This window comes from Penaeus monodon, chromosome 8 (assembly GCF_015228065.2).
Source record: "Penaeus monodon isolate SGIC_2016 chromosome 8, NSTDA_Pmon_1, whole genome shotgun sequence".
Taxonomy (NCBI): Eukaryota; Metazoa; Arthropoda; class Malacostraca; order Decapoda; family Penaeidae; genus Penaeus; species Penaeus monodon.
This window is the reverse complement of record NC_051393.1, coordinates 8,534,699-8,547,198: the sequence shown is the minus strand read 5'-3', so window position 1 is coordinate 8,547,198 and position 12,500 is coordinate 8,534,699. Positions and strand designations below refer to the sequence as shown.

Sequence of the window (12,500 nt, the reverse complement as noted above, 5' to 3'; positions counted from 1 at the left end):
GAAACGATTGATATGGATGGACGAGCAGGACACTCCACCAATATAAACTTATTGGGGGAGGTCATGTTTACGAAAGCTAACCTTGGCAATATTGGTGTGGGACTTACGCTGGCTTCCGGGAGGAATATTGTAGCACTATACTGCTACTGCATTATAGTTAACATGGCAGGCTCGCAGGTCGTTTTCAGTCTGACTAGTCCTTGTCATAAATAAGACAATCAGTCGGGGAGACGGAAACAGTTATGTTACATGTAGTAAGAGAAGAGTGAAGTTGGGCAGGATTAGGTTTGCCATTGAGGTCGGTCAGGGTAGATAGTGCACGAGCTTGGAACTCATATGTAACAGTGACAAGGAATGAACGATCGGAACAACTGCAAGAGAAAACTTTGTTTTTGGAGAAATTGTTGGAAGAGAAGGGTATGGTCGGAGTGAGGGATTGTCGGGGGAAACACAAAAAATCGACCCCACTTGGTTGGGCTAAAACGAGTGCTCATAAGGTTTTCAGAGGTGGAAGTAGTAGAAGGACGAGGGCGGGAAGACGGGGTGGTGTAGAGCGAGGTAAAACTGTGGGGAAGAGGACATTGAGGATGGAGAGTAGTAATAAGGGGGAGGGGTAATGGTTAATGGTTAAAACAAATACATGTGCTAGACATCAAAGGTCATATAGCACTCTGGTAAATTATTGTGGCGAAAAGGGTAAAAATGAGATACGATTAGAATAAGTGGACATAAGGGGATACAGAAGAGAAGGAAAAGGAAAGGGGAAAAAGAAAAAAACATGCAAAATTAGTTGAGGCGAGGGCTGGGGTCCAAGGTAGGGGTAATCTCCTACTTTGGGCCTCAGTCTCCGTCTCCGTCTAAGTCATTACTGAAGGCTGAGTAATGACTTAGGTGGATGGTTCGGAATGGATAGAGTTGTCGGTAAAAATTGGAGGGAAGTATTAGTATCAGCAGTTGGAGCCGTAGTCAAAGGAGAGGCAGGGATCGAGAAACCAGAGAAATCAAATTTAGATAAGCTGGTTGATAAAGGAACAAGCCTTAATGCCTCTAATAAGGGTAAAAATGATTATTATCGGCTATGGTGATCCTGAAATATGAGGGAAAAAGGAACTGTCTACCCTGCGGTATCCCCAGGGTAAGGACTAGGTGATTAACCAAAAGAATACAGTGCCTATGGCTCCTGGAGGCTGTTAAGGACTGACACAAAGGCAGCCTTTCATCTTTTCAGCACGGTTCTCACACCCTAGGAAGTGGACAGAATAAGAGGAATGAAGAAGAGAAAGAAAAGGAAAGAGGGAGAAGAAAAGACCACGTAAAAATTAGTTGAGCTGAGGGCTGAGGTCCAAGGTAGGTATTGGGCCTCAGTCTCCGTCTTCTAAGTCCCCCAATGAGAACAACGATAAGGTATTGGGGGGAATAAACTAAAATGGTCATACACATTGTTGTTTATTCAAGTCTCCTTAACAAATGCAATTAGCATGTATGCTAACTGTTTATTTAATCACCCGAAGCACCTCCATATTTCTCTTAGTTTTTTAAAATTAATTGTGGGTTAATGAAAATGTCTTCTATTCATAGATTTTTATTACGAAATTAAAAACAAATATTTATGGCATACATACTTGTATCCTAAACTTAGTTCCACATTTTTTATATTACATACCAAAGCAGCATAGAATACATGTTCACTCTCCATTTGTTATCTTAAAAGACTGCATCTACCTATTGAGTGGTATGGATGTAAGAAAATTAATGACCAATGGTTATAACAAGTTAAATTCTAATAATCAAACGTGTCAAAGTCATTAATGAACCTCCATCCATCACCATCATTTAGAAGTTAGAAGGCTACAATCCTCCGTATTTAATTACGGCCCTTATTCAAATGTTAGTTAATATATTTGACTGGGAATAATATATACAGGTACAAGTCCAGGCCGAGGCAGATCGTGATTGCCCTTCTATCAAGTGGCATTACATCTTTTGCAGCACCATACACACCTAGAGCATTACAGTAATTTAACATTACATTGGCACAATGAAAATAATAAATCATTTATAATCTAAAGAATAATGCATATACACAGGTATCCACTTTGGTGCCATTACAAAACTCCATCACTTGACAGAATATATACAATATATATGTATATATATATATATATTTGTAAATAGTCATTTTACCTTATTGCAAAACTCCTTTCACACTCCTTATAATCAGAGCTATGCAATCAATCATTGCCTGGAGGGAAATTTCCTTCAACAGGGTATTGTGAGAGCACCAATCCTCTACAATGGTAGAAGACATGTGTGTGCTACAGTGGAAGATAACTGCCAGAGGTAACTTGCAGGTATAGCTATCACTCTTGGTCTCCAGCCCAGACGCACTTCCAAGCAAGTTATATTATTGGCGGAAGCTACATCATATATAAATATACACGAAAATCATATAAAAAATACAGTGACCTAATTACACTATATACATATAAGCTGCAGTATGGTCACCCTGCATACTTCGTATTGGAAAATAGTCAATAAAAATAGATACACAGCTCCAGTGCAGTACCTAATGAGCAACATAAAATGTTGTTTATATATAAGCTGCCACAATGTATGGCAAACACATCCTAATTTTGTGATCCTCATGAAATAAACTATTCTTTTATCTGGAGAGAGGAAAAAAAAGTGCAAGCCAATATAGGGCATAATACAAAAGGAATGTATGGCCAAATAGGAACTATCAGATCTAAAGGCAAATATTTTGCATTCACTACTGTCTTTCTGAAATCACAATGAGTTTACATACCTCAAAGAACAAATTGTTTCTAAACTTCAAAACAAATTTTACAGTACCTGTTTACTCAAGCAGAGCATTTTCCAAGAAGGATGAATGCAATGCTCTGAGGCTAAACTTAAAAACAAATAATTTATAAAGCTCTGAAGTGTTTTCATTTATGCCAAAAAAGAGAGAGAAAAATAATCATGCTTATAATCTTTATATCTAATGGTTACACAATCCCCCGTGCATTCTGTAGGGTGCTTCCTGTAGCTGCAGGAAGTTTACTACAATGGGATTGAGATGAGAGAAGAGAAAAAGGAAAAGAGAAAGAATAAAAGAACAAGGAAGAGAAAATGGAAAAAAAAAAAGAGGAAGAGGAGGAAGAGGAAAAGAAAGAGGAAGAGGAGAGATTTGACAGTTCATAACGACCACAGTTCTCATTCCTTGGAGGTAGTGGCGATTCATTTATTTATGAATCATATGGTAAGCAGATATACAGTGTTGAGCAATCAAAGACTAATTGCCCAATACTGGATACTACAAAATACTAGCTACCATTTCATAACATATCTCTGAAAGTCTTCATGTCCTATCTATTGCAAGTCATTATGTACACAAACAAAAATTAAATCACTTAGAATGCCTAAAGGGGTCTTATTCAATCACAACCAAGGTCAACTTGCAATTGCCTGAACTGAAAGTAGTTAACTACTATTCGTTAAAAAAAAAAACATCATTATTAGAAGAGATTCCTTGCTGGCATTATTGCAGTTCTTCCAGGCATTTACCTCACTGTTTAAGTTGCTAGAAACGTTCAATGTAATTATGTCCTAACAATGCAGCACTGAAGTAGATTTAAAATCATCATTTATGATACCCCAAAGCTAGTATTATATACATGGCTGCAGCTTGACATTTTCTAAAAAATATAGATAGTTAATATTATTATATATTTGCTAACAGAGTTTTACTTTAAATGCCTTAAAGTCGATCCCAATAATAATATCTTGTTTGTCAATGCCTCTTGTTTTCTTTTCTCTTTTTGTTAACACAGTATGGACATAATATTGACACAAAAACCTGGCAAAAGGTTCCTTATACATGTACATTTAATATCTCTAAGATGCCTGAGTTTAAATTTATTAATAAAATGACTTAGATATTCTTTCCTTTTGCTGTAACCTTATCTTTTAGGTGAATATTCCATCCCACTAAAATAATGTCACAGCCTAATAACCAAAGCTATTCAGACTTTAATGCTCAGGAGCCATGGATTTCAAAAGGGAAGTTCATCTCCCAAAGTGTACTATGATCCACTATCAGAAAAGATACAAATCTGTAATTTTCTAATATCTCAATATGCTGACTGCCTCAGTTCTATGTGACAGGTAATCAGCATCTGATAGGGCCTGATTAAAGGTCTATGGTAGAAAAAAAAATTAAATTATAAAAATTATATATGATAACCTGTAAATCAAAATGCTATTTCTTGTCCTCATAATGAAGACTCGTAAAACAGATACAAAAAGAAAGCCAGCAAGTCACTGTACATTTGTTACCAGCTCAACTAAACAAGTAATAGTCATGTATGAGGGCCATGAAAACCTACACAGCCCTTAAAAAGATTCTAGATGAGATTTCTGTCTGTAGTAATAGCTGCATGATACATACAGCTGCAGCACAAACTTATGGAACTTGTACTTACGATTAATTAGAAAAATATAAACAACCATATAGCACTCATGGGCAAGCCACACAAAATTGCTTTGAAAGTGTTTCAATCCTTCTAACCACTGCAAATCAAAAGTAAGACACATGTAACATCAGACACTGGCACTTTTAGTTAAACTAAACCTTTGCATCAGTCCTGTATGGAGGCCCTCCTTTGTACAGGTATTCAGTGTGATTCATGATCACACAGTACACACATGACCATGAAACACAATTAAGTAAAAATAAATTCTTGTGTTATTGAGAAAATAAATTTCTTAATAGTCGTGGCAGAAAATTAAATAATATCAACATATATTTTAAGTTAAATCACTGGTGAATACTAATGAATGCTACTAATCAACATGGCCAAATATCATCCATTTGTACAGGTGTTACAAAAATATTCATTATCTATTTTGTATTACATTAACAATACCAAGAGTCATGGTAAAAGTTGTAATAATATTAATGTTGATTGTACTATGAATGATACAGTCAAGTAGTGATAACAAATCTGATGACAAAAAAAAAAAAAAATAATAATAATAATAATAAAAAATAAAATGAATAAATACAGGAAGAACAAATATTTCCAGTAATAAAACCTTCAATAAAGATGTACAAATAGAGGAAAAGCTATGAATAATATCATAATCAAAAGCAAATAATGTCTAAAAAAAAAAAAAAAAAAAAAAAAAAAAAAAAAAAAAAAAAAAAAAAAACAGTTTTTGTGATATGTAATATCAATTGTCAGCCAATAATGACAAGAATGGCAAGAGCAGCAGAAAATGAGTTTTTGTCTTATGTAAGTAATTACATAAATATAACTGAAGTAGTAGGTGGAAGCAGCGCTGACTTGCATCTTTATCTCATACTGTGCTGGTTCCATCTGATACACAATCAAGACATCTCTAGCCTAGTGTACAAAAATAATTATTTTGACACCACAGCTCCTCATCAAATTCCCTTGGGATATGTTTCCACATATGGAGTTCTGCATAACTTTTAATAACATGTTTCAATATTTATATTTAAAACAGACTTGTGACATGTAAAATACCCTAGCAAATCAAAAGTTTACAGACAAAGAACCCTCCCACCAGATATATACATAACAAAGAAAGGACTTTTGGTAAACTGTATCAATGCCCTTCTTATAGACTATTTGTGATACTGGCTGCCAATACTGTTATGTCCCTCAGCCCTTTGGATACTAGACAATATCCAATAGTTTGTGACTCAATGCCCCTGGGTTAGGTACACTGATGATGCCTGAGATAACAGTCAAGCCTTGAAATTTACAACCTAAGTATACTCACTCATATTTCATTAATACCTCTAATAATTCACTATCTAACATCAAGCTCATTTATGAGGTTTTTATTCATACACTTTTAACAACCTGACAATTTTGATATAAAATAATGTCAAGACTCGAATATTGTTTTTTTCAGACATTGTGCATTTAAAGCACCACTTGGCCTTACATTAGGCAAGAATGCTCTGAAGTGGTATTGTGGGTTACACAAACATGGCAACAAAATGATAAAAATCTATGTTCTTAGGAACAGCTGCAGATAAAGAGAGCAATTGTTTTAATATAAGAAATAGTATGCACAGTTATCATTCAGACTAAAGAACAAGTATTTACATACATATCTGAAAGTAACTATAACTAAGTTACTACTGCATAAGATTTATAAGTTTAAGTAAAAAGAGTACATTATAAGAGGATACAATAATAAAGATACTGCATAGTATTCTACCATCACAAATATGGAATTCAATTTACAGAAAGAAAGACTAAATGCCCACAAAAGGCCAAGGTCATATTTGAAATCCAATGCTAAATTATGGGATTCATCACAGACAATTGGACAAGTGTAAAAAGTTTCTTACCTTGTTTTCTTGAACAGAGCATTAGTACTGATAGCAAGAATATCATAATTTTCATTAAAAAGTCCTGTTTTGAGGAAGCCCATACAAAGAGATTGCTTGACACATTTCATTCTAAAATTGTTACTTTTCACCTGAAATAAATAGTGACACATTTCATGTCCTAGGTAATGCTGTCACTACCTAATCAAATTATGGGCACCTTATGATCATGAACTTGCTACTTTGAAATAAAATTTCTAACAAAAAGAAAAATCTTTGATTTTTACAAGCCCACCCATGCCAATGGAAATTCTTTTGACATTTTAACTCCTAGCTTGATACTGTCTCTCAGTTGTCCTAAATCTATACTTGTTTTCAGGACTTGTTAGAAAGAAGTACATTATTCATGATTATAAAATCTGGAAAAAACACTGGTATAAATGAATTGCAAAGTCACTTGAGGTTTACATGAGCTGCATACTTTTGAACTGACAGCTCGGCCCCGTAGTCCCACCGAAATGCTTCATTTCTCCATTGAAGTGGCCACTATCGTTAACCCTACCAGACACATGGAAAAAAGAAAAAATGGGGGAAAAAATCAGGCAAGGTCTATTGACCTAACCTGCATCCAGGTCAATTTCAGCAAGTATTATCTTTTTCAAGATTCTGATATACATGTGAAGAACTATTAACATTTCTCATACCACTACATTGGAATATAAGTGTGCTGATTAATGGTTTCATTCTTCTGAGGGATTACTTGTTGATTAACTGAGCTTGTGGACTTATTTACATGTGCGGTAGTCACTGGAAGAGCATTTGCTGTGAAGTGATTTTGTGCTGTGTTTGTGTGAAAGTTTGCCATGTCCATTTGTGCCATGGTTGGTGTATTATTTGATGTTGTATATGAATGAGTAGTTGTTTGTGAAGAAGCAGAGGACTGTGGTTGCTTAACTACTGAATTAGATTGGATACAATTGTTTATCTGATTTCCTGTGGTAACAGTTACAACCACATATGACTGTTGCTGGTTATATAATGGCTGACTTGTGTTGGAAATATGCTGATTAGCAGAACCGAGTGGACGGGACATATGATTTTGTGGGAAGTGTTGTGATGTCAGTGGTGGCACAGAATTTGCTATATAGGAGTGTTGTGTTTGTGTAGAAAATGATGTAGGAAAACTTTGTCGAGAAGCCAATGTATTACTTGGTGCTGTAGATGAAGTTGGTGACCAGGTATATTGGTAAGAAGAAGGTATAGTAGGCATGTGTGTATATGGACAATATTGATTTCGGTGCTGTGCTGGCACAGGGGACGGGTAGTGGGTGGAGCCGGGGGCCGCCTTGCCTCACTGGTACATGGTATGTTGATTAAAGCCACCAGGAATGCCTTGCTGTTGCTGCAACATATTTTGTTGGAATTGCTGTTGATGGTTATGTTGTGGAGTGGACATAGGTAGTGGCAACATTGGACCCAAAGACACATAATATGGATTGTGCAAATTTAGTGGTAGTGGAGGAGCAGCAGTTGGTGCAGCTGATGTTCCTGGAGGTTGATGAGGTGGAGGTTGCATGGCTGGTTGTCCCTGGTGTGAAGTTTGCAAGTTGAGAGGCTGCTGTTGTGCTGGTGGTGGCTGCTGTTGCTGCCCAAGACCAAAGAGTATGTTTGGTTGAACCTGCTGCGTCATGTACGTAGCTAAGGAGTTATGAAGTGTAGAGGTTGCACCCATTGTGGCCATTGATGATACAGGTGTGGACGACGTATCAACACCAAGGTTCATCAGATTGGGCTGAAAAGTAAAAAGAAAATGACAATGGAAGTTTATTCAAATAAATGGAAAATAAATGCTATCCTTTCCCAACCTGTCATTTTTTCCAGGCATCCATTTCTCTATTGGTCTATCAATACCATCAAGTCCCCTTATCTCTCATCCCAAATTTCCTAAAAACATTCATAAACTATTTCACTTTTCCTCTTTAATTTTCTTTTTGTTTGTTGTCTTCATGTGAAAGAGTTTTTCCCTGAATTTACCATTGTATTATCACATTTCAAAATCCTAATCTGTCTTTTCTGTGTAAACAAGGGTTCTATCAGTCAGACTTAGCCCTCGTTCTTTAAGACACTCAGTAACCTAGCTTCATGTACTAGAAACTTTACAATTACACTACATGAGGCATCTTGGCTGGCTTCAAGATCTTTTAAATGTGATGACTGCAGAATAATACCTTATTAGATGATCAAAGACCACAGATCAACAATGTAAACAAAAAAATAGCTGGACCTAGGCAAAGGACACTTCAGGTCTGGCTCCCCCAGATCCCCAGAGAGCAATCCTTTCTTGTCCTGGACAACAGGATGATAATCCCTGACTTGTGTCTGGCTCAAATGTCAGACAGAGTTCCAGTCCATAAGAGTTCTTAAGACTTTCATTAGTTCTTGAAGAAGGCAATATGCTCCACTGGGTCTGCACTTCAGTTAGGTTAGTGACATTTGAGACTGTTGCTTCACCTGAACCTTAGAAAATGTTTATACCAATATTTTCTCATCACACATTTGTATTTATGTGCTTAATGGTGCCTGAGAAATGTAATTAAATGAAAACTTGAAAAAAAGCAAATAACATTACTCAAAACATAAGCAAATTTCATCAATTATCAACCATTACTGAACCCTGCCAGCCACAAAGTTGAAATTGAATGCCAGGAAAGTATTCCTGAGGGAATTCCTGGGGATCCTGAGGTAGACAAGATGAGTGTGACTGCCCCTCTAGCTGTCTTTTGCTTTGAGAGTATTACAGAGTTCCCTATGTAAACTACATAAACAGAGAAAACTAAGGAAGTGATGGGGACATAAACAAAAATGACCATTTCTACTGATGGTATCAATACCCGTTTTCAGTCTTACCTGGTAGCCCCCTGGTGCCGTACTTGCTGGGGGATGTGGTGATGCAGCTATGATAGTTCCTGGAGGAATAGCAGTGCGACTCATATCTTGAGGTCCACCATTATTGAGAGCATGGTTGTTCATACTGTAGTCCTGTGGCATCACCTGGCAATAAACACCAGTAGTAAATTAGAAGGTGCTGTTAACTCACTGTTTGTAACATACAAGACTATTTATTTCTCCACTCTAATTAATAACTAATCACAGAAGTGAAATGTAAAACACAATATCAACTATAACAAACAATGAAATCTGAAACATGCATGCCATAAGTATGAAAATTTCTTTCTCTGGTACAGAGATGAAGAAATGGTACAGTGGTTTGAGGCTCAGCAGTGTGAATTTTCTTTTGTTTTTGTCACTCCAAAACAATTATTTACAAGGTAAAAACATACAGCTGGCATTAGAAATGTTAGATTTACATCATTAAAAAAAAAAAAATAGACACAGAAGGAAAGAAAAGAAGGAAAAAAAAAAAAAAAAAAAAAAAATCTCCATGGTGAATATTTTCAGAAAAAGATATATATATATATGTACTATATATTGGTAAAAGCAGAATTTCATGATCATTCTAAAACCATAATCAGATAAGAAATAATGGTTAACCCATTGCCTCTGAGGGAATACGGGGTTTCCTTGGCCTCTGCTCCAGGCAGTATGCACAGCCGACTGGGTTTGACATCGTGGCCTTTTTCAGATGTGGTCATTGCATAGCACTCGCCACAGTGCACCAACAAAATGATATGATTTACTTTTTATATTACTTATATGCATAACATGATTTTAATGCTTTTGTAAATTCAGTGATACATCATATATATTTCAGCTGCTATATTGAACCTGTAGTAGCCTAATTATGTACATTAGTCCTTCTCACTAAATAAGGTATGTTACACTCTGTGTAAGTCAGCCATGATGTGAACCCCACATCATTTGTAAGCTATGAATTAAACTATAGATTTTTATTATTTTGTTGGCTACTTCCATTGCTGTGCATGAATTACCATGTCAGTCATAGGCGTACCATGTTTTCTCCCTGTCTTCTTTAGGGGAGGGTGGGGGGGACCTAAATAATAATATAAACACTTGCATTGCACTGTTGGCACTTCATATTACTATCACTATAAATGCATTATTGTCAGAAAAAAAGTCTGAACTCTTTATAGCAATAGCTTTGCATCTTTACAAGTTAGTCTGCTCACATCTGTACACACTAAACATATGTGCACTTATTTGGCCCAGGCTGCAGTTGTTGAGGAGAAACAACTCAAAGTAGGCTTAAAGCCTCTTTCTAGCCTTCTTAGCCAAACTACTGTTTTGCTGCAGTGAAGAGCAGAGACAGCAGGGTAATTCTATGTTTACTAAGAGTCTAATTTTCCCTCGGGCAGTTGACTGTGCACACCCCAATGTGTAATTTGGTAAGGCGTCTGAAGTAGATTAAAAAGCAGAAAAATGGATTGAAATGATAAATTCTTCAACTTTTTGTCAAAACTTTCTTTCTAATAACCATGATTCCCTATATGGTAGGTGTGTATATTTAATATCTGCAAAATTATTTTAATTTTGCGCAAAGGTCAGGTTACTCAGGTTAACCCAATTCCTCAGAAAGAATTTCAAGTGTGCTGGGCCTCCACTCCAGGGAGTAAGCATAGGTGACTGGGTTTGCTTTCAGAGCCTGGTGTGTCACACTCACTGCAATGCACCAACTGTGATATGATTTCTTTTTGTATCACTTGTATGCAAAACATGGTATTAATCCTTTGCCTTCGGGTGGCATGTACGTACATGCCATGGCATGGCTGGACTATCTGCCGGGGGCATGTACGTATATGCCATGGTGTATGTATGGACATGCCATGAGTTTTTTGTAGTTACAATCATGGCAAAATATCATTTTTCTGCCACTGAAAATGTGATTAAGTCATTTTTAACACTTTCTCATTTTAACTATAAAAAAAAAAAAAAAAAAAAAAAAAAAAAAAAAAAAAAAAAATACAACCTACAATTTCAACTCCATGATGCCACACACAGCTTACTTTATTCAGACTATAGAGCAAATAATGATCAACTATAGAGTCTATATAAAAAACAAAAATATCCTTCAGTCTTGATTTATCAGGAAATATGGCATACAGAGACTTTAGAAAATAATGATAACTGAAAATACAACATATGCTCGTAGTATTACAAAGAAACAGCAAGAGATGCTGGTATTTGGCATGAGCGGTTGCACATGCTAGGGTGATGATATAAGCCCCTGGCAGCAGGGCCCAGGCCACTATGAATACTACCCGTCGGGAAAGGGTTAATGGTTTTGCATATTCGGATATGCGTACCACTCATTTTAATTGTTAGAACTAACATGTAGTTGCCAGAATATGTACATTCGAGACCCTTTTAATTAATTAGGAGCATTACACTTTGTGTAAGAGATAGAATGTGGTTTTATTGAGGGATAAAAAAAAGGATTTACTTTAATTTTTGCAAATCTTAATCTCATGAAATAAGGGACTGTATGCAGTTATACACAAGGTTGCTACTTCCATACTTCAAGACAGTCACATTGGCAGAGTGCCATTTAACAATATAAGTAGTAAACATGAGGAGATTTACAGGTTCAAAACATCAGGAAGCGAGTGCAATGTTTTGGTGCATGACATCTTCCAGGGATAGCTGGCAAATTAATGATATCCCAAATATTGCTCCTTTTATACAAAACAATAACCAATCAGAGCATTTCACATCCTATTTTTCCTCAGGCCATGTCCCAGGGCATGTGATGTGTGAGCATGAGGATACCTTATAAAGAACAGCTTAAAATGTAACCCATGCACCATAATAACACGACATGAATGATCTGTCACCTAGAGCTGCACCCAAGTCAGCTTTGATATGAATGACCTAACACCTCGAGCCCCATCTAAGTCAGCCATGACATGAACCCCACATCATCTGGAGACTAAGGGTTAAGCTCATAATAGACTCCTATACACTTGCTTTGAGGGTTTCTGGATATTTCTGTTGGCTATTAATGAGGATGGTTTTGGGGAGTAAATTTGTCACTACTTTCAGTGGGTTAATCATGGCTGAGAACAATCTTCTTTTAATAATACATTTCCTTGCCTCAAAAAAAGGTAATACTATCTTACCTCTGTATTAACTTAAGTTTAGAATAAATATAAAT

At 36.2% G+C, this 12,500-nt stretch overlaps 1 protein-coding gene across 2 annotated transcripts in view; it reads right to left on the bottom strand.

The window, feature by feature from the left end:
• Positions 1–1,569: 1,569 nt before the first annotated feature.
• LOC119576109 (uncharacterized protein DDB_G0284459-like) overlaps positions 1,570–12,500 on the bottom strand; it is a 17,497-nt gene continuing 6,566 nt past the window's right edge. The window contains exons 4-5 of one of the 2 annotated variants that reach the window (XM_037923662.1): positions 9,278–9,421; positions 1,570–8,162 (exon numbers count right to left, since the gene is read on the bottom strand). In XM_037923662.1, the coding sequence (XP_037779590.1) occupies positions 7,722–8,162; positions 9,278–9,421 (585 nt within the window). In that variant the 3' untranslated portion in view covers positions 1,570–7,721. The remainder of the gene's footprint in view (positions 8,163–9,277; positions 9,422–12,500) is intronic. The other variant, XM_037923663.1, reaches the window with a different exon arrangement.